The sequence below is a fragment of the Mytilus edulis genome, chromosome 7 (genome assembly GCF_963676685.1).
Source record: "Mytilus edulis chromosome 7, xbMytEdul2.2, whole genome shotgun sequence".
NCBI lineage: Eukaryota > Metazoa > Mollusca > Bivalvia > Mytilida > Mytilidae > Mytilus > Mytilus edulis.
The window spans coordinates 87,307,394-87,331,813 of record NC_092350.1 but is presented as its reverse complement, the minus strand read 5'-3'; the positions used below and the strand labels follow the sequence as shown (position 1 = coordinate 87,331,813).

General features: G+C 33.5%; 2 protein-coding genes across 3 annotated transcripts in view; both read left to right on the top strand.

Annotated features, from left to right (window-relative positions):
* The window catches only part of LOC139483476 (RUN domain-containing protein 1-like), a 393,318-nt gene that overhangs the window by 38,714 nt on the left and 330,184 nt on the right, over positions 1-24,420 (top strand). The gene's annotated exons all lie outside the window — the stretch shown is intronic.
* Positions 1-24,420, top strand: part of LOC139482710 (uncharacterized) — a 384,200-nt gene that overhangs the window by 293,772 nt on the left and 66,008 nt on the right. For both annotated transcript variants that reach the window (XM_071266777.1, XM_071266776.1), the window contains exons 2-7: positions 11,834-12,007; positions 12,647-12,670; positions 13,404-13,496; positions 19,638-19,739; positions 21,264-21,365; positions 22,272-22,373. In XM_071266777.1, the coding sequence (XP_071122878.1) occupies positions 12,653-12,670; positions 13,404-13,496; positions 19,638-19,739; positions 21,264-21,365; positions 22,272-22,373 (417 nt within the window). In that variant the 5' untranslated portion in view covers positions 11,834-12,007; positions 12,647-12,652. The remainder of the gene's footprint in view (positions 1-11,833; positions 12,008-12,646; positions 12,671-13,403; positions 13,497-19,637; positions 19,740-21,263; positions 21,366-22,271; positions 22,374-24,420) is intronic.

Genomic DNA, 24,420 nt, shown 5'->3' with positions numbered 1-24,420 from the left:
AAGCTTATAAATAACTCAAAAATCAAAGCATTTAGAGCAAATCTGACATGGGGTAAAATTGTTTATCAGGTCAAGATGAATTGGACAACTAGTTGTTTGGTTGCTGCCCCTAAATTGGTAATTTTAAGGAAATTTTACTGTTTTTGGTTATTATTTTGAATATTAGGCTTAAATTAAAATATAGTTTGTTTGCCCTTAACCGACCGACCCTATAAATTCGTTCCGCCTGAAAATCTTTTATTTGTGTTTACAAACAAGATTTTATTTTATTTTATTTTTTGTTCCTACCAAAATTCTTATATTTGTATTTCCCGCTCAAAACTTTTTTACCGGAATTCTCGGGTTTTATCTTTCCTGTATAAGGTCTAGTCCGTTTGGTATCACGTGAGCGTTTGACATAAATGAACACTTGCATTTGGAGTTTCAAAGCATTTGGTTGAAATCAATGTTGAAAGCTTTGAAATCATGATTTAATGAACGTTACTCTGTATCTTTATACTTGAAGAGCAGGGTTCATTAAAAAAAAATTCGTCCAATACTAAATTATCAACGTGTGTACAAAATATTTTGTAAACAGACTTTGTATCCTATGTAGGGATGGCGTTTGGTGCATCATCCATAGATAAGGATGACAGAGATGGGTCTGATTACTTGCAATGTAATTGATTAAATTACAATTACTTTGTCATTTGTACGATTAAATTAAATTAATGATTACATCATTTCTGAAAGTATCTGATTAAATTAATGATTACATTGGCAAAGTAATCATGATTACATCTGATTACAATGAATTTAAAAACAAAACATTTTGAATGATGTGAATGAATAAACGTTCAATATACATGATATATCTATAGCATTTTTGAGAAAGTATTTTATTTGATACATTATAAAATGATAACTTCAAACTTCATCTATCTAATAAACACCAAATTTCCCTACATATACATACATGAACATTGTGTCACTGGTTATTATACATTACACTTTATCACCAATGATCTCTGAATTATTTTGAATTAAATTAAATAAAGATTTATAAAGAGTTTTTTGTTTGTCTTCTGAACTCTTTCATACTTTATATGTATTCCAAGGTGCAGTTTATGGAAGTTAAAATATGGATGAAATAAAGTTACCAGTTAAAACTATGTTAAATTTTAATAGAAATGTTTAATCAAATTTTAAACAATATATAAGTACTAAAAATCATTGCATTTTACATGTCCAGTCCAAATACATTTAAAAAAAAATTTAAACAACATATCTGTCCAACTTTTAATATAGTTTGTGCTATTTAGATAAATTTTCATGTCTGATTTATCTTTAATCATATATATTTCCCTACAGCTATACGCAATTGGTAGTTGCAATAAAAACAAACCTTAATTAGTCTCCTACCTGTCAATTCAAAGTTGACAAAAATCACAAAAATTAACAAAAGATTATAATTTAGTGTTAAAGAAAAGTATTACTTGAATATATAACAGTTATTATCAAATATAAATATGAAGATCATTAAATGATGAATATACATGAATGTACAATATCTTTTACTAAGACAAAAGGTATATAATTGTATTATATGTCTCTGCTCAGGCTAATGATGACTTTTCAATACTGTAACAGTTTATTTTTTTACTGAAGAAGACATGCTGAAAGTTAACCAAACCATTTTAGCATGTTAAATATTTATCAAATATGAATAACAAAGAGGTTCATTTAATGACCAAAAACACAATTTTAGATTTTTTTCATTGTAATCAGAATGTAATCAAAAAGTAATCAGGATTACAGGGTATTTTGAAAAGTAATTGATTAAATTAAATTACATGACATGTAATCAGATTTTTGGCTGATTAATGATTACAGTGATTACTTGAAAAATTGTAATCAATTACAGCTGATTAACGATTACAATTACAATTACCCCAAGTCTGAAGGATGATTATGTTAACGATGCCTTCGACCAGCATTGATATATTCTGATTTATATCTGAACCAAAAGTCTGTAAAGGGGAGAATATTTGGCAGTAAAACGCCAAGTTTTTTTCCATACAGATCATTTATAAATGCGATGTAAAATACGTGACAAAGTCAATTGAGTTTCAAGGATGTAGCATTTTTATTGAAAACACAGGCACACACGAAAATTTAAACACTCTAGGGACTTTTCTACTAGTAATGTTCAATGTATTCATGTATCTGCCCGGATATAAATCATGCAGATTTTGTATCTATAAAATAAAATATTATACCAACCTGCCTACCCATGACCAAAATGTACCGAGCTAAGTTATTTATTGGGAAAGAAACATAAAATATTTTACCTACCTACCTACCCTGTTTCAAAACATAGGGTCGGAAAAGGGCAAACAAACAATATTTTAATTTAGGCCTTATTATAGATAGAGATAAAGTGTAAACAGCAATAATGTTCAGCAAAGTAAAATTTACAAGTAAGTCAACATGACCGAAATGGTCAGTTGACCCGTTTAGGAGTTGTTGCCCTTTATAGTCAATTTTTAACCATTTTTCGTAAATCTTAGTAATCATTTTACAAAAATCTTCTCCTCTGAAAATACTGAGACGAATTAATCCAAATCATCATTGGGCATGTTGGGGTATCTAGTTTAAAAAGTGTGTCCAACCAAGATGGCCGCCATGGTTAAAAATAGAACATAGGGGTATAAAACAAAGTAGTATTCTTATCACATGATTGGGGTATAAAACAACGTAAAATTGAGAATGGAAATGGGCAATGAGAAATGGAAATGGTAGTATTCTTATCACATGATTTGGGTAAAAGCAACATAGTATTCTTATCACATGATTGGAGTATAAATCAACGTAGTATTCTCATGATTCTTATCACATGATTGGGGTTTAAAACAACATAGTATTCTTATCACATGATTGGGGTTTAAAACAACATAGTATTCTTATCACATGATTGGGGTTTAAAACAACGTAGTATTCTTATCACATGATTGGGGTTTAAAACAACGTAGTATTCTTATCACATGATTGGGGTTTAAAACAACATAGTATTCAGGGATGATTCCACTATATAGTTTAGGGCCGCTCTGCGGCCCTTAAATCGGCCAGCGGCCCCAAAAAAATGTACATGAAAATGAATTCCCAATTCAGGAAAATAATCTGTCACTGATTAAGGCAACTATAATTTTTCATAGTTTGTTGTCAAAATGTTTTAAAATCCGGATAAAAATGCTGTTTACAATCGCATTTTATTATCAACGATGTGGCAAACAATTTTAGCAGCCGAATTCAATTAATTAATATGTTATGGGAGTATTCGATCTTGTAAAAGCAGATCACCCAACAGGTTGATAAAAATGGGTGTCAAAGCAGACCTCGGCAGAGAGCAAATTAAAATTTTTATATAACATTGATGGATCAAGTTTAATGGGCGCCGATCTCGTAAAAGCAGATCGCCCAGCAGAGTCGGTAATATAATATGATGAAAACTTGTTTTGTAAAAGAAATTATTTCCTCAAAAGACAAAAGTTTGAGCGTTTTTTGAGGAAATAATGTTGATGATAGACCATTCATGAATACGATGTCATCATTATGGAACTATTTCAAAAGTTTTGAAGATGATCCAAATAATTTTAAAGAATACTGGTTCAATGCTTTAAATATCTTATCAATTAAGTATATGAACTTTTGTAATTGCTTTTCTGAATTCGACAATTGACCAGTTCAATTTTAAATCCATTTGAATCCAGGTAAATTTATAGAGATGACCTGCTGTTGAAAAAATACCCAATGAATGATTTTTTTCAGTGGTTTATGTTAGCTAAAATATATGTTTTTGTAATAGGCCTAGGTAACTATAGCTAAGATGGTAGACTATCATGTTCAATGATATTCATGTAATAACAGTAGCCCATCCAGAATTATTTAAAATGTTACAACTTACATGAACATCAGTGTACTGTAGGTTAAACTTAATAATATACATTTTCCATTTTTACAGGAAAATAATGTTATTTCGTCTTAGATTTTATGCTTAAAAAATTCCCAATTAGAATAAAAATTCCCAATTTGATGTTCAAGGGACCCATTTAAAAACACCTGGAATCATCCCTGTTGCTGCCCCTGAAATGGTAATTTTAAGGAAATTTTGCTGTTTTTGGTTATTATCTTGAATATTATTATAGATATAGCCTAGTCAATCTAGCTCTAAAATCGCTCAACCTCCAACTAATTGCAACACAAGCTTTTTTTAGTGAAAACTATAATATAGACTTGTACTAACAACATACTAAAACTATACATCGATATGATTTGCGGAAAAGGTTATTTTGGGTGAAATATGGGGTTTTTAGAGAAAAAATGCTGAAAACTGGAAAAGAAGAAAAATTATTATTTATTGTTGCATTTTTAGACCTAAAGCTTGTGGAAGACAGGAAACCTTATCTCAATAGACTATAAAGTAGTCCATTAGCTATTATTATTCATATTGAAGTAATTTTGAGGTGAAATGAGTGATTTTTAGTGAAAAAACATCGAAAACTGGAAACGCAGAAAATCTCCATTGTTAATGGTTAATATTTTTGAAATTGATCTATAAAGAAAAAAGAACATACTATTTTATGTTTATTTTGTGAACTCCTTTAGTTATCAGTATCAATATTTGGGTAATTTAGTTAAATATATGTTTTGAGACAGAAAATCCAATAACTGAAATTGAAAAAAAATCTTGGTTATTGGTGGTTTAAACTTTTGAATTGGGATATAAATAGTAAATACTTTCTGATGTTTATCGTTAGAAGTCCCATAGAAATTAGTATTAAAAAATGTAATTCTTGTGTAAAATATGATGTGTACAGTAAAATTGTGAAAATGGAAATAAAAAGCTCGGTTATTCATGGTTATTCATGGTCAAAACTTTTAACATAGGATCTTTATAGACAGACTTTATTGACCAAAAACTTTAATAGAAGCAGGGCAGACGGACGAATGAATGAACGGACGCTCAGACTGAAAGACATAGTACCCCTAAGTGAGGGGCATAACAAATAAAACTAGAGGCTCTAAAGAGCCTGTGTCGCTCACCTTGGTCTATGTGCATATTAAACAAAGGACACAAATGGATTCATGACAAAATTGTATTTTGGTGATGGTGATGTGTTTGAAGTTCTTACTTTACTGAACGATTTTGCTTCTTACAATTATATCTATCATGAACTTTGCCCATTAGTAACAGAGAAATATATTTGGTAAAAATTTACATAAATTTACCAAATTAATGAAAATTGTTAAAAATTGACTATAAAGGGCAATAACTCCTTAAGGGGTCAATTGACCATTTAGGTCATGTTGACTTATTTGTAGATCTTACTTTGCTGAACATTATTGCTGTTTACAGTTTATCTCTAACTATAATAATATTCAAGATAATAACCAAAAACAGCAAAATTTCTTCAAAATTACCAATTCAGGGGCAGCAACCCAACAACCGATTGACCGATTCATCTGAAAATTTCAGGGCAGATAGTTCTTGACCTGATAAACATTTTATCCCCCGTCAGATTTCCTCAAAATGCTTAGGTTTTTGAGTTATAAGCCAAAAACTGCATTTTACCCCTATGTTCTATTTTTAGCGGTGGCGGCCATCTTGGTTGGTTGACCAGGTCACGCCACACATTTTTTAAACTAGATACCCCAAAGATGATTGTGGCCAAGTTTGGATTAATTTGGCCAAGTAGTTTCAGAGGAGAAGATTTTTGTAAAAGATTACTTTAATTTACGAAAAATGGTTAAAAATTGACTATAAAGGGCAATAACTCCTAAACGGGTCAACTGACCATTTTGGTCATGTTGACTTATTTGTAGATCTTACTTTGCTGAACATTATTGCTGTTTACAGTTTATCTCTATCTATAATAATATTCAAGATAATAACCAAAAACAGCAAAATTTCCTCCAAATTACCAATTCAGGGGCAGCAACCCAACAACCGATTGACCGATTCATCTGAAAATTTTAGGGCAGATAGATCTTGACCTGATAAACATTTTTATCCCATGTCAGATTTCCTCAAAATGCTTTGGTTTTTGAGTTATAAGCCAAAAACTGCATTTTACCCCTTTGTTCTATTTTTAGCCATGGCGGCCATCTTGGTTGGTTGACCAGGTCACGCCACACATTTTTTAAACTAGATACCCCAAAGATGATTGTGGCCAAGTTTGGATTAATTTGGCCAAGTAGTTTCCGAGGAGAAGATTTTTGTAAAAGATTACTTTAATTAATGAAAAATGGTTAAAAATTGACTATAAAGGGCAACAACTCCTAAACGGGTCAACTGACCATTTTGGTCATGTTGACTTATTTGTAGATCTTACTTTGCTGAACATTATTGCTGTTTACAGTTTATCTCTAACTATAATAATATTCAAGATAATAACCAAAAACAGCAAAATTTCTTCAAAATTACCAATTCAGGGGCAGCAACCCAACAACCGATTGACCGATTCATCTGAAAATTTCAGGGCAGATAGATCTTGACCTGATAAACATTTTTACCCCATGTCAGATTTGCTCTAAATGCTTTGGTTTTTGAGTTATAAGCCAAAAACTGCATTTTACCCCTATGTTCTATTTTTAGCCGTGGCGGCCATCTTGGTTGGTTGACCGGGTCACGCCACACATTTTTTAAACTAGATACCCCAATGATGATTGTGGCCAAGTTTGGTTTGATTTGGCCCAGTAGTTTCAGAGGAGAAGATTTTTGTAAAAGTTAACGACGACGGACGACGACGACGACGACGGACGACGGACGACGGACGATGACGGACGACGGACGCCAAGTGATGAGAAAAGCTCACTTGGCCCTTCGGGCCAGGTGAGCTAAAAAATAAAGTTTTGGTTACTTCCAGTTTAATTTTTAAAAACGTAAAGTCGAGAATGGAAACAGGAAATGTGTCAAGAGAAAACAAGTCCCCTGTTATCGGTCTTCGACATAGCAAGTAATTTCGGCACACGATGGTGGGCTTCAGCTGACCCCCTTAATTATTGTGTACATTAGTTCAGCGAAATGGAAACCAGTCTTGAAACTCCAATACATACACATGAACCAAAATTATCAACTTACAACAAAAACCATAAATGCAAGACAAACTAAGGCTAGGGGTTCCTGACTTGGGATCAGTGTAATAATGTGGCTGGGAGAAAAACATGTTGTTTGAGAATTTACTCTCTCATAGTTTCTCTAGACAATGTAGAATAGATAAACACACAGTAAAACTCAGTTTTTAAGAAATGCATTTTATGGAAGTTTGAAATTGCTATCCTTATGTAACTGTTATGTATTTATAGTAATTATATATACATATGTAGCTATATTAAACCAAAAATTAGATTGTGTTAAAAAATAACTGTGAATCAGTTTTGTTACTGCCTTTGATTTTGTCATGTTAATTGCTAGAAGAGTTATTTTTCTAGTGTCATTGCATCGTCATTGATTGTAGTCCTTTTTTGTGTTTTTTTTTCCATCAGCTACTTTTTCACCATTTGAATTGCATAAAGTCACAGTTAAACACAGACCAATTTTACTTAGCAAGCTCTATCAATATCCAGGTTTAATTTCAGATATGTATGCTTTTTAATTTTTTGGAACATACACTAGTTCACTGAATTAGCATGAAATGTAGAAATTGTTTAAGGCAATTTCAAGAGAAGCTTTGTCAATATAATAATAATTATACCTCAAGAGCTTAAATTTAAATAGCAATTGTACCAAAGTTGTCAAATTTTAGATGTTGAAAATGAGATAACGGCCGACTGTTGAATGAATTGATGGGATCATTTCCTGAAGTGTTAATAGTAACAGTGCATTGGTAGATCCAGGGGGTTCCGGGGTTGGAACCTCCCTTTTTTTAGCTGATCAATGCATTTAAATAGGGACATATAGTTGGAAACCCCCCCTCTTTTTGGCCTGGATTGGAAACCCTCCTTTTTTAAAATGGCTGAATCCACCCCTGCAGCGCCTTTTGTGTGTACCCTGTAAACCTGTATGTGGTGGTCTGAAACATTAATCAAAGGACAATGACAAGGAACTAAAATGGGTTGTCTGCTGTATGAAATATTATGGTCAAAGATATATATGTATATAAAGAAAATCATTACCAAGTTCCTTCTTTAAGATATCTCATTGAATTAATTTAATAAAAAGAAATCAGCTTTAGCATAAAAACTGTAAAAATGTGGGCAACTTATGGCCAGAGATAGTCCTGTTAGTTGTTTAAGGTTGCTTTCTTATTGACTTTAAAAAACCTCAAATCTCTCTATATTCATAATTATACTATATTACTCATTTGAACGAAACTAAAAAAATATTTAATTGACATACACCAAAGCCTAAAGAATATAAATGTTTAGCTTTTAAGGTCCACTAAACTTTATCAGTGATCTCTTGGTAGTATGTTTGAAACCATGATTTATTGTAAAACCTTCCTATTCTAAAAACATAAGATGTTGTATGATTAGCAATAACAAAAATGTCCACAAGAGATAACAATGTTGAGGGTGTGGATGTTAACAACTAAAATAGCTCATCATTAAAATATAAAACTGTTAAGACAATGAATGGAAAACTAAATATAACAGACAGCAAACAATAACCACCATGTACTCAAGGACCACTTACTTGTGATAATCATATTCATAGTGTGCAGGGTTAACCATGTGTGCGAGCATACACTCAGCCCTCTCATAATAAGGAACAGTTGTGAAATAGCAAACAACATAAGTGCAAATTGTAAAACTCAGTTTAAAAGGGCTCAACTTAAAAAGGTCAGCACAGAGTATATACTAAACAAATTAACAAAATGAAACTGAGTTCCAACAGCTAGTTCAAAGCTAATTACAGTTGATGAATAAATACTCTTGGCGGCGACTAAAATATAAATCTGTACACATCCGATTAGAAATCAGTGAAAAGTGGGTTCAGTATTATTATCATATATTATATTGATGTTTTGGGAGGCGACTTTCCTGGTATGGAACGTCCACCCTTGTGGGTTTAGTGTTACATCCAAAGCTTTTTGTATATGGTGTGTAAGTACTGAGATCGTTGCTTATTACATGAGTAGTTAATAATTTGCTTCAGGAGCCTGGAATTTTCATTCTAACATACAATCATTTAACACTCATCATTCTTTTTTTTTCTGAAAAACATAGTTTGATTCTAAATCTTAACATGTTTGTTCAAGAAGAAAAAAAAAAACGTTTTCTTTTAAAACATGTAAAAGTTGTGGTAAAAAAATAAATTAAAAACTTTGAATTTCAAAAAATTAGTCTTGCAAAAAAAAATCATTTTTTAATGGCCAAAAAATGTTTCGAGAACACCTCCCCCTACTAAAATTAACTTAAACACAGGGGTAGATTTCTTTCAAAAACCTAGTAAGATTGTGACTATGTTGGTTAATCTAACTCAGAAAAGTCTTCTGTTATAGGTTACATACCATTACTATTGTGGAGAATTATATCTTCGAATTGTAAAATAGTGGAACACAATCTCGGTCTATATATTTATTTAATTATACAAACTTTGAGACAGGAAAGTGATTCACTTGTAATATTATTCTTTTGAATTGACAGAATTATGCATTGTATTGTATTAATTGAACTGTTTTAAAAAATAAAGAACATTTTATGGATAAATAATTTTTTTTCAATTTTGGCAAATAAGGGGAAGTAACTCATATTACCTTACTTTTTCTACCAAATATTTTCGTGAATTAAACCACTTTCCGCAAAATATATTTTTGTATAGTTTTAGTATGTTGTTCATAGATAGTAACAGACTTGTTTTTCAGAGAAAAACCTTGTGTTGCAATTAGTTGCAGGTTGTTCACTAAATTGACTAGACTAATAGAGATAAACTGTAAACAGCAATAATGTTCAGCAAAGTAAGATCTACAAATAAATAAGTCTACATGACCAAAATGGTCAGTTGACCACTTTAGGAGTTATTGCCCTTTATAGTCAATTTTTAACCATTTTTCGTAAATCTTAGTAATCTTTTAGAAAAATCTTCTCCTCTGAAACTACTGGGCCAAATTAAACCAAACTTGGCCACAATCATCAGAGGGGTATCTAGTTAAAAAAACGTGTCCGGTGACCCGGCCAACCAACCAAGATGGCCGTCATGGCTAAAAATAGAACATAGGGGTAACATGCAGTTTTTGGCTTATAACTCAAAAACCAAAGCATTTAGAGCAAATCTGACACGGGATAAAATTGTTTATCAGGTCAAGATCTATTTGCCCTGAAATTTTCAAATGAATCTGACAACTCATTGTTGGGTTGCTGCCCCTTAATTGTTAATTTGAAGGAAATTTTGTTGTTTTTAATTGGTTATTATCTTGAATATTATTATAGATAGAGATAAACTGTAAACAGCAATAATGTCCAGCAAAGTAAGATTTACAAATAAGTCAGCATGACTGAAATGGTCAGTTGACCCCTTTAGGAGTTATTGCCCTTTATAGTAAATTTTTAATCGTTTTTCGTAAATCTTAGTAATCTTTTCAAAAATCTTCTCCTCTGAAACTACTGGGCCAAATTAATCAAAACTTGGCCTCAATCATCTTTTGGGTATTTAGTTTAAAAAATGTGTCCAGTGACCTGGCCATCAAACTAAGATGGCCGCCACGGTTAAAAATAGAACATAGGGGTAAAATGTAGTTTTTGGCTTATAACTCAAAAACCAAAGCATTAAGAGAAAATCTGATGGGGTTAAATTGTTTATCAGGTCAAGATCTATCTGCCTTGAAATTTTTAAATGAATCTGACAACTCATTGTTGGGTTGCTGCCCCTTAATTGTTAATTTGAAGGAAATTTTGTTGTTTTTAATTGGTTATTATCTTGAATATTATTATAGATAGAGATAAACTGTAAACAGCAATAATGTCCAGCAAAGTAAGATTTACAAATAAGTCAGCATGACTGAAATGGTCAGTTGACCCCTTTAGCATGTTTAGGAGTTATTGCCCTTTATAGTAAATTTTTAATCGTTTTTCGTAAATCTAAGTAATCTTTTCAAAAATCTTCTCCTCTGAAACTACTGGGCCAAATTAATCAAAACTTGGCCACAATCATCTTTTGGGTATTTAGTTTGAAAAATGTGTCCAGTGACCCGGCCATCAAACTAAGATGGCCGCCACGGTTAAAAATAGAACATAGGGGTAAAATGTAGTTTTTGGCTTATAACTCAAAAACCAAAGCATTAAGAGAAAATCTGATGGGGTTTAATTGTTTATCAGGTCAAGATCTATCTGCCCTAAAATTTTCAGATGGATCTGACAACCCTTTGTTGTTAGGTTGCTGTCCCTGAATTGGTAATTTTAAGGAAATTTTGCCTTGTTAGCTCTTTGGGTCAGGAGAGCTTTTCTCATCACTTTGCGTATGGCGTCGTCGTCGTCCGTCATCGTTAACTTTGACAAAAATCTGCTCATTCTGCTTGATAACAGCAATAATGTTCAGCAAATTAAGATAGATCTACAAAAAGTTTATATGACCAAATTTGTCAATTGACCCCTTAAGGAGTTATTGCTCTTTAAAGACAATTTTAAACAATTTGTTCATCAAGTTTGCTAACATTTAAAAATCTTCTCCTCTGAAACTACTGGGCCAAATACCTGCAAACTTTAATTGAATGTTTCTTAGTTACACTTTACACTTTCAACACATGTCAACATTCAATGATTATCAGTAAAGCAGACAAACACAGAATGTGCACTTTTGTTTACAGGTTTTCATCTGTGTATTTATTTAACATTTTTTATAAAACTTTATTTGCAGTTTCTTATCATGTTAATTGACTGTTGGCAGAAGGGTATGTAATATAAAGTGGCATAAAGGCCATGAAGACAGACTTAACATAACATATAGAAGTTGAAATTAGAGTTTAACGAAGGCCCACATGTAATCCTTTATTGACAGTTGCAGAACTTGGACCAACAGATTTCACTTTGGGTATTTAATAAAATTGATAATTAGCTTAAGACAGGGGCTTTAATACTTTACTTTAAGTTTTTTTTTATGATTTAATAAATGCTGAAACTGAAGATGTTTTAACAATATAAAAATACTGAGATGCGGTATGATTGCGAATGAGACAACTCTCCACCAGAAACCAAAAGTGACAGAACTAATTTAGACAAAATGGTTGCTACAAAGACTTTTTCTGATTAAGGGCTATTGTCCTTAATTGATTGAAAAATAACTAATTATGACATTTCTGTGTAATAACTTGCATTCAATTATGATAGTGCCAATTTTCACTTATTAAATGTTATACTACTCAGGAGTTATGGCTCTTGATTGTTTTAACGTGACACTAAAATGTAGGCAAAGTCTAAAAGTACAGCATCTATTTAAAATAAGAGTGATTTTGTTCTAAAATTATATAATACAATTTTTTTTATGGTGGTATGTTACATAACACAAATTTGGATGTTAATCATAGTTTAGAGAAAATACAGATTTGATCAATTTCAATAATTAAACATATTGGGACAATCTAAATATGACATCATAATTACAGTTTCATTATTCCTCATCAAATAACAACTGAGTACAAATTTGATACAATGTTTTCTCTTTCTTTTACAGGATATAATGGCAAGTTGGGATGAGGTAAGTTTTTCTTCTAAAAAGTCATATGACCTATATTGTGAATACACTGTACAAAAAGATACAGGCATGTAGTATTCTCATAGTCAGACCTATGTTGTCAATAAACTGTACAGAAAGATACAGGCGTGTAGTATTCTCATAGTCAGTCAGTGTCATGTGACCTATGTTGTCAATAAACTGTACAGAAAGATACAGGCATGTAGTATTCTCATAGTCAGTCAGTGTCATGTGACCTATGTCATGTGACCTATGTTGTCAATAAACTGTACAGAAAGATACAGGTGTGTAGTTTTGTAAGAAGGAGAATAGGAAAAAATCAATATCATTACAGTGAGAAGAATTTCAATATACAAAATTCCAGGGAACAAAAAAAGAGATGTAAGATATCAAAGGATATTAACAACTCTTTTACAATATAAGTTGAAGAGAAAGTGACAACGCCATGGGAAAAAATGAAAACAAAAACAATTCAAACAACACTCTTCAAAGTATTACTAAAAAAACTAAAGATCGAGCAATACAAACCCCAGCAAAAACTGATGCATACTACAGTTATCTATAAAGTCTTTTCTAAAAAAAACTATAGACAACAATTTTACTCCGTTTTGGTAATTACTGGATTTGATATAAGGTATTGAAACTGTAAACATGTAGCTTATTATATTCAATTATTTTGTTTATGATACATTTGTATGTTCTAGAGGAAAATGTTAAAACTTTGTTTTGCTTACAGAAACTTCTTACAGCTGCAAGAAAGGGGAATAAAAAAGAGGTAGAATCATGTGTAAAGAACAGAGCTAATTTGGAATGTAGAAGTGATGATATTGTAAGTGAAGTAAAATGTATTTATTATATATAGTACACACAATATGAATCAGTTAGTGTTCAGTGATTCAATGTTAATTTCTGATTATTGCAAATAGTCTTCAAAATATTAAGAAACATGATTACACATCCCAAATGTATATAGAACTCTTGTATTCCACAAAAACAGTGCAAAACAATATTTCACAACACCAATATAGTCAACTCCAGTATTCAACACAAACAGTGAGAAACATCAGTACGCAACATTAATGTATACAACTCCTATATTCAACACCTATACCCAAGTAAAACAGCGAAAAAACACATTAAGTACACAAAGTAGAAAGAGAATGCCATGGCCAGACGAAAAGACAAATAACAGCTACAAACAAACTAACTTGAAATACTTCATTACACTGATGAATACCACTCCAGTTTGTATGTCAAAGGGTTGCTGTCTGATACTTCCTAACTGCATGAACTGTATACAACTGACATATTGTGATTTACTTCATTACACTGATGAATACCACTCTAGTTTGTATGTCAAAGGGTTGCTGTCTGATAATTTGTAAGCGTATACAATTGAAATATTGTGATTTACTTCATTACACTGACGAATACCACTCCAGTTTGTATGTCAAAGGGTTGCTGTCTAATAATTTGTGAGCATACACAACTGAAACATTGTGATTTATTCATTTCACTGATGAATACCACTCTAAGTTGTATGTCAAAGGGTTGCTGTCTAAAATCTCTTAACTGCATACAACTGAAATATTGTGATTTATTTTATTATACTTTAAGACACTTAACATACACTTTCATGGTATTCTATTAAAAAATTCCTTTGGTTTTACATAAATCTTGCATCATCATGACACAAGACATGACACAGGATCATACAACAATCATTTACCAATTATGTATTAAACATGACATGTGGCACCTGATCATACAACATTCACTACCACTCCTGTACTGAACATGACATGTGACACCTGATCATACAACATTCATTTACCACTCTTCTACTGAACATGACACATGACACCTGATCATACAACATTCATTAACCACTCCTGTACTGAACATGACATGTGACACCTGATCATACAACATTTGTTACCACTCCTATACTGAACATGACATGTGACACCACATCATACAACATTCATTAACCACTCCTGTACTGAACATGACATGTGACACCTGATCATACAATATTCATAACCACTCCTGTACTGAACATGACATGTGACACCTGATCATACAACATTCAATTAACACTCCTCTACTGAACATGATATGAGACACCTGATCATACAACATTGATTTACCACTCCTGTACTGAACTTGACATGAGACACCTGATCATACAACATTTGTTACCACTCCTCTACTGAACATGACATGTGACACCTGATCAAACAACATTCATTAACCACTCCTGGACTGAACATGACATGAGACACCTGATCATACAATATTTGTTACCACTCCTCTACTGAACATGACATGTGACACCTGATCATACAACATTCAATTAACACTCCTGTACTGAACATGACATGCAACACCTGATCATACAACATTCGTTACCAGTCCTGTACTGAGCATGATATGTGACACCTGATCATACAACATTCATCCACCACTCCTCTACTGAACATGACATGTGACACCACATTGTACAAAATTCATTTACTACTTCTGTACTGAACATGACATGTGACACCTGATCATACAACATTCATTCACCACTTCTGTACTAAACATGACATGCGACACCTGATCATACAACATTCGTTACCACTCCTGTACTGAACATGACATGTGACACCACATCATACAACATTCATTAACCACTCCTGTACTGAACATGACATGTGACACCTGATCATACAATATTCATTTACCACTCCTGTACTGAACATGACATGTGACACCTGATCATACAATATTCATTTACCACTCCTGTACTGAACATGACATGTGACACCACATCATACAACATTCATTAACCACTCCTGTTCTGAACATGACATGTGACACCTGATCATACAATATTCATTACCACTCCTGTACTGAACATGACATGTGACACCTGATCATACAACATTCAATTAACACTCCTCTACTGAACATGACATGTGACACCTGATCAAACAACATTCATTAACCACTCCTGTACTGAACATGACATGAGACACCTGATCATACAACATTTGTTACCACTCCTCTACTGAACATGACATGTGACACCTGATCAAACAACATTCATTAACCACTCCTGTACTGAACATGACATGTGACACCTGATCATACATCATTCATTCATTACTCCTGTACTGAACATGACATGTGACACCTGATCATACATCATTCATTCATTACTCCTGTAATGAACATGACATGTGACACCTGATCATACGTCATTCATCCACCACTCCTCTACTGAACATGACATGTGACACCTGATCATACAACATTCATCCACCACTACTGTACTGAACATGATATGTGACACCTGATCATACAACATTCAATTAACACTCCTCTACTGAACATGACATGTGACACCTGATCATACAACATTCATCCACCACTCCTCTACTGAACATGACATGTGACACAACATTGTACAACATTCATTTACCACTCCTGTACTGAACATGACATGTGACACCTGATCATGCAACATTCACCACTCTAGTACTGAACATGACATGTGACACTTGATCATACAACATTCATTCACCACTCTTGTACTGAACATGACATGTGTCACTTGATCATACAACATTCATCCACCACTACTGTACTGAACATGACATGTGACACCTGATCATACAACATTCATTAACCACTCCCCTACTGAACATGACATGTGACACCTGATCATACAATATTCATTACCACTCCTGTACTGAACATGACATGTGACACCTGATCATACAATATTCATTTACCACTCCTGTACTGAACATGACATGTGACACCTGATCATACAATATTGATTTACCACTACTGTACTGAACATGACATGTGACACCTGATCATACAACATTTGTTACCACTCCTATACTGAACATGACATGTGACACCTGATCATACAACATTCATCCACCCCTCCTGCACTGAACATGACATGTGACACCTGATCATACAACATTCATTAACCACTCCCCTACTGAACATGACATGTGACACCTGATCATACAATATTCATTTACCACTCCTGTACTGAACATGACATGTGACACTTGATCATACAACATTCATCCACCACTACTGTACTGAACATGACATGTGACACCTGATCATACAACATTCATCCACCACTACTGTACTGAATATGACATGTGACACCTGATCATGCAACATTCATCCACCACTCCTCTTCTGAACATGATATGTGACACCTGATCATACAACATTCTTTTACCACTCCTGTACTGAACATGACATATGACACCTGATCATACAACATTCATCCACCACTCCTATACTGAACATGATATGTGACACCTGATCATACAACATTCTTTTACCACTCCTGTACTGAACATGACATATGACACCTGATCATACAACATTCATCCACCACTCCTATACTGAACATGATATGTGACACCTGATCATACAACATTCATTTACCATTTCTGTACTGAGCATGACATGTGACACCTGATCATACATCATTCATTCATTACTCCTGTAATGAACATGACATGTGACACCTGATCATACGACATTCATCCACCACTCCTCTACTGAACATGACATGTGACATAACATTGTACAACATTCATTTACCACTCCTGTACTGAACATGACATGCATATGTGTAACCTGATCATACAACATTCATTCACCACTTTTGTACTGAACATGACATGTGAGACATGAGCATACAACATATATTTACCACTTCTATACTAAACATAATATGGGTAACCTGGTAACATGTGACATAGTAATCACATACTTGTGAAATTACAAAAGCACTCTTATACTCAACACCGACTGACATAGCAATAACACTCTTATACTAAACTCCAACATGTGACATATCAATGACACTTTTATACTCAACACCAACATGTGACATAACCATGACATGCTTATCCTCAGCACCAACATCTGCATAGCATTGACATTGTTTTACTAAACATCATCATTTGACCTAGCCATGACACTATTTTCCCTAACACCAACATTTGACATATCACTAACACTCTTATACTCAACACCAACATGTGACATATCACTAACACTCTTATACTCAACACCAGCATGTGACATATCACTGACACTCTTATACTCAACACTAATATGTGACTTAGCAATGACACTCTTTTACTCAGCACCAACATGTGACATATCACTGACACTCTTATACTCAACACTAATATGTGACTTAGCAATGACACTCTTTTACTCAGCACCAACATGTGACATATCACTGACACTCTTATACTCAGCACCAACATGTGACATATCACCGACACTCTTATACTTAACACTAATATGTGACTTAGCAATGACACTCTCTTACTCAGCACCAACATGTGACATATCACTGACACTCTTATACTCAACACTAATATGTGACTTAGCAATAACACTCTTATTCTCAACACTAACATGTGACATATCACTGACACTCTTATACTCAACACTAATATGTGACTTAGCAATAACACTCTTATTCTCAACACTAACATGTGACATATCACTGACACTCTTATACTCAACACTAATATGTGACTTAGCAATGACACTCTTTTACTCAGCACCAACATGTGACATATCACTGACACTCTTATACTCAACACTAATATGTGACTTAGCAATAACACTCTTATTCTCAACACTAACATGTGACATATCACTGACACTCTTATACTCAACACTAATATGTGACTTAGCAATGACACTCTTTTACTCAGCACCAACATGTGACATATCACTGACACTCTTATACTCAACACTAATATGTGACATAGCAATAACACTCTTATACTTAGCACCAACATGTGACATATCACTGACACTCTTATACTCAACACTACTATGTGACTTAGCAATTACACTCTTTTACTCAGCACCAACATGTGACATATCACTGACACTCTTATACTCAACACTAATATGTGACATAGCAATAACACTCTTATACTCAGCACCAACATGTGACATATCACTGACACTCTTATACTCAACACTACTATGTGACTTAGCAATTACACTCTTTTACTCAGCACCAACATGTGACATATCACTGACACTCTTATACTCAACACCAACATGTGACATATTAATAACACTCTTTTACTCAGCACCAACATGTGACATAGCAATAGCACTCTTGTACTCAACATCAACATGTGACATATCACTGACACTCTTATACTCAACACCAACATGTGACATATTAATAACACTCTTTTACTCAGCACCAACATGTGACATAGCAATAGCACTCTTATACTCAACATCAACATGTGACATAGCAATAGCACTCTTATACTGCTCACAAACATGTAACCATACCACCCTTATATTGAACAGAAACATGTGACATGCACATTAATTGAAGCAATCACATTCTTAAACTCAACACCAATATGTGACATACCAATGAAACTTATAGTACTCAACCCCAATATGTGACATATCACTGACACTCTTATAATCAACTCCAACTAGTGACTTAGATAGGCAACGCTAACAAAAAGTAAAAACATGGCTTATTGAAGTTCTTCACTTATACTCAACACAACAAATACACCATCAATATTACCCTTATATACAATAGAACATATGATATGAAGCAACTATTATACACCACACAAACATTTTACATGGAAATACCACTGAATTCTTTTCAAGCTTTGATCATTATTCTGAATTAACACAAAATACTGTTAATCAGACAGGTTTAATGGACAACAAAAATTGGAAGCTCATACATCTCACAATAAAACATGTTGTTTATTTGTTGTTTATGTAGAATATAAATACAAGTGTGACTGGTCATTTTATTCAGTTTTGACCACTGATTCATGTGATATATATTTTGTTTATATTTATTACACAAGATTGTCCAGTTTATGACACAAGTTTTGATGTCTGTTATATGTTGATATTACAGTATGGACAGACACCATTATTGTGGGCGGCTGAGAGAGGACACCTGGAGGTAGTGATGTACCTCATCAGTCACGGCAGTCAGTTAGAGGCAACAGACACCATGGTAATGATAGATATAATCACCTTACTCTGACAAAACATCACTTTATACAGAATCTACACAAAATCATGTTGTTAATCAGACAGGTTTAATGGACAACAAATATTTGTTAGAATTATATAAAGTGGGGTCTCATTTTATTCGTAACACAGAACTGAATCAGATAGTAAAGGTTTTATTTTGTTTCCTGACAAAAAGTTATTTTGTAAACATCTGATTTTAATGAGAAGTTGATGAGAACAAGTTGTGTTAACATCTTTAGTCAGATAATGTTAATTCTTCAGATCTTATGTAAAACATCTTTTAATAATAACAAATACTTGACAGAATTATATAAAGTGGGGTCTTATTTTTCTTGTCTTTTCGTACTGAATCAGAAAATATAACTCGTTTTTATGTTTCTTGAAAAAAAGTTTTTTTTTTCTTCACTTTGATTATTCTACTGATTCATCGTTAATCAGACAGATTTAATGGACAACAAATATTTGTAAGAATTATATAAAGTGAGGTCTCATTTTAATTGTCTTGTCCAGCTGAGTCCATTGATATAAATATTGTTTATGTTTCTTGAAAAAAGTTTTTTTTTAACCTGACAGTTCTGATGGAAGTTCTGACATCTCACAATAAAACATGTTGTTTATTTGTTGTTTATGTAGAATATAAATACAAGTGTGACTGGTCATTTTATTCAGTTTTGACCACTGATTCATGTGATATATATTTTGTTTATATTTATTACACAACATTGTCCAGTTTATGACACAAGTTTTGATGTCTGTTATATGTTGATATTACAGAGAGGATGGACACCATTAATGTGGGCGGCTGGGGGAAGACACCTGGAGGTAGTGATGTACCTAGTCACTCACGGCAGTCAGTTAGAGGCCACATCCCTGGTAATGATAGATATAATCAACTTACTCTGACCAAACATCACTTTATACAGAATCTACACAAAATCATGTTGTTAATCAGACAGGTTTAATGGACAACAAATATTTGTTAGAATTATATAAAGTGGGGTCTCATTTTATTCGTAACACAGAACTGAATCAGATAGTAAAGGTTTTATTTTGTTTCTTGACAAAAAATTATTTTGTAAACATTTGATTTTAATGAGAAGTTGATGAGAACAAGTTGTGTTAACATCTTTAGTCAGATAATGTTAATTCTACAGATCTAATGTAAAACATCTTTTAAAAATAACAAATACTTGACAGAATTATATAAAGTGGGGTCTTATTTTTCTTGTCTTTTCGTACTGAATCAGAAAATATAACTCGTTTTAAGGTTTCTTGAAAAAAAGTTTTTTTTTTAACCTGACAGTTCTGATGGAAGTTCTGACATCTCACAATAAAACATGTTGTTTATTTGTTGTTTATGATCAATATAAATACAAGTGTGACTGGTCATTTTATTCAGTTTTGACCACTGATTCATGTGATATATATTTTGTTTATATTTATTACACAACATTGTCCAGTTTATGACACAAGTTTTGATGTCTGTTATATGTTGATATTACAGAGAGGAATGACACCATTAATGTTGGCGGCTGAGGAAGGACACCTGGAGGTAGTGATGTACCTCATCAGTCACGGCAGTCAGTTAGAGGCCACATCCACCTACGTAATGATAGATATAATAACCTTACTCTGAACAAACATCACTTTATACAGAATCTACACAAAATCATGTTGTTAATCAGACAGATTTAATGGACAACAAATATTTGTTAAAATTATATAAAGTGGGGTCTCATTTTATTCGTAACACAGAAGTGAATCAAATATTAAAGGTTTTATTTTGTTTCCTGACGAAAAATTATTTTGTTTACATCTGATTTTAATGAGAAGTTGATGAGAACAAGTTGTGTTAACATCTTTAGTCAGATAATGTTAATTCTACAGATCTAATGTAAAACATCTTTTAAAAATAACAAATACTTGACAGAATTATATAAAGTGGGGTCTTATTTTTCTTGTCTCTTCACACTGAATCAGAAAATATAACTCGTTTTTATGTTTCTTGAAAAAAAGTTTTTTTTTCACTTTGATTATTCTACTGAATCATGGGACATTGCTAATCAGACAGGTTTAATGGAGACCTTATATTTGAGAGAATTATATAAAGTGGGGTCTTATTTTTCTTGTCTCTTTGCACTGAATCAGAAAATATAACTCATTTCAAGGTTTCTTGAAATTTTTTTTTTTTTCAACTTTGATTATTCTACAGACATGACAGAATCAACATAAAATTATGTTGTTAACCAGACATGTAAAATGGACAACAAATACTTGTTAGACTTATATTAAATGGGGTTTGCTATTATTTTTTCCTGTTTCTTAGGACTGAATCAGAAAATATATATTTTGGTTTATATATCTTAATCTACTATTTATCAGTTTATACACAAGTATAATTGGATATTTTCTTAGCCAATGTTATATTTCTTACATTTTGATAAATTGTTTGACACCTCTTTCGATTTGTTATCACACACCATTAACATGTTTATATTTTATATTGTTATAGGATGGAAAAACAGCTTTACATTATGCTGCTGGGAATGGACATATTGATGTTACAAAATTGTTATTAGATCAAGGATGCAGTCCTTGGGTGAAAACAGAAAAGGTAATATTCAGTTTTATATACCTATATGGAGTTATTTTCTTTCAGAACGTCAGGTCATTCTTTTTCAGAATCAACCCGGACGATATCAAGTTTCAATGATATATGTTCCAAGGCATACAATAATTACCTGTGTAAGGTCATTATTTTCCTTGATAAATAAATGAGAGTCAACATCTTCCTAGGTTTATAGCTTTAATAATAAGGATGACTGATACAGTACCTGAAATGAATACACAGTATATTAGTAAATGATTAGTTATCTCCTCCCCCGGGGACAAGTTTTTTTTGTATAGGAAAAAAAAACTTAAACAATTAAAGTCAAGTCTATTAGAAAATAGATCTTCAGGAATGTTCTGTTAAAGTCATCTGGAAGCGAACAAGATTAAACGTATGGTGTCCTTTCACAACTTAAAACGTATGGTGTCCTTTTACAATTTAAAACATGGTGTCCTCTCACAATTTGAAACATATGGTGTCCTTTCACAATTTTAAATGTATGGTGTCCTTTCACAATTTTAAACTCTAAGTCTCTAGATTCACTTATCAATGTCTTTGCATATATATTTCATTAATCAGTTCCTGATTCATCAACGTTATGTTCTGTTGTGTTGCGGCGGCTCGGTCTTCGTGGTGTCAATAGTTCCTTTTCTCCAGCTTTATTATGTGGCTGAAGACGGGATAGAGCACGTGGTATTCTAGACGTTGAAGGTACATCTGGTTCAGGGGTCTGGTGAAATGACTGGTCCAAATCTATTTGTGAAGGCTGTTGAATTGTCTGAGTCTGCGTCGCCTGTTTTTGAGTGGGGACTATAATTGGTGTCTCATTCAATGCAGCTGGTTGACTTAAGATTCTTGTTGGTGATAAAGACACTGGAATCTTGGGCACTTGTGGCTGTGTCGTCTTTGCTGTAGATGGAGAGCTCAAGATCACTTCTTGATGTTGAACTGCAGTAGGTGCCATCAAAGTACCTTGTGTTTGGTTGGTTTGAAAAGGAGTGAACTTTCGAAGGTGTTGGCGGTTGCGGATAGTTACTCGGCCTGTGCCATCTACACGTATAACATACTGGTGGTATTGGCGTACTTCAACAACTGATCCTGTACGTTCCCATCTCCTGGGATGGTTGCCTACCAAGTTTTGTATGTATACATGATCTCCAACCTGTAGTGTTGGCAGGTGATGAGTGTGTTCATTCCACCGTTCATGTTCCCTTGAATGACGTTTGGCAAGAGCCATCTCTCGATGAGACATTAACTCAGTCCATGTTTCATGTGGAGAATATCTACCCATCAGTATGGGAATGGCATCACGAATGGGTCGTCCAAACAGAATCAATGCTGGTGATGCTTTTGTCTCTGGGTCAATAGAATTTCTGTACATTAGTAAGGCTCTCTGGAATTTGTCAACATCAAGAGATCCAACAGCAGTAATGTTGTCCACCAGCATGCGTTTTACTGTTTTTACCGCTATCTCAGCCCTGCAGTTAGCATGTGGGTTTGCAACTGATGAAAGTCTATGACGAACTCCCCAGGCCTTTAAAAACTCTTGAGTCTTCCCTGCTGTGAACTGTGGACCTCCATCAGACGTCAACTCTTCTGGGATTCCAAATGTCACGAACGTCTCACGAAGTCTCTTGACAAGTCCTTCTGCACCTGATTCAGACTTGTATACCATTGGCCAGTTTGAATACCTGTCAACAATAACTACATAGTCATAACTGTTATATGTGAAGTAGTCACTGCAAATCATCTGGAATGGATAATCTGGAGGTGTTATGTCAGATGGTGGCTGCATAGGGTTTGACTTAGCCATCTGATGGCAGTGAACACACTGGTCTCTCACCCGGGCAATATCTACTGTGATCTCAGGCCAATATACAGAGTCCATGGCCCTCGCACGCATAGCGCTGACTCCTTGGTGGGCTGCGTGTAAAGCATTGAGTACTGGTTTGCGAAGAGCTGGAGGTATAACAATTCGTTGGCCCATAAGAACTACACCATCCACGGTGCATAAACTGGATGCAAAGCGATGGTAAGGACGCAAGTCTGT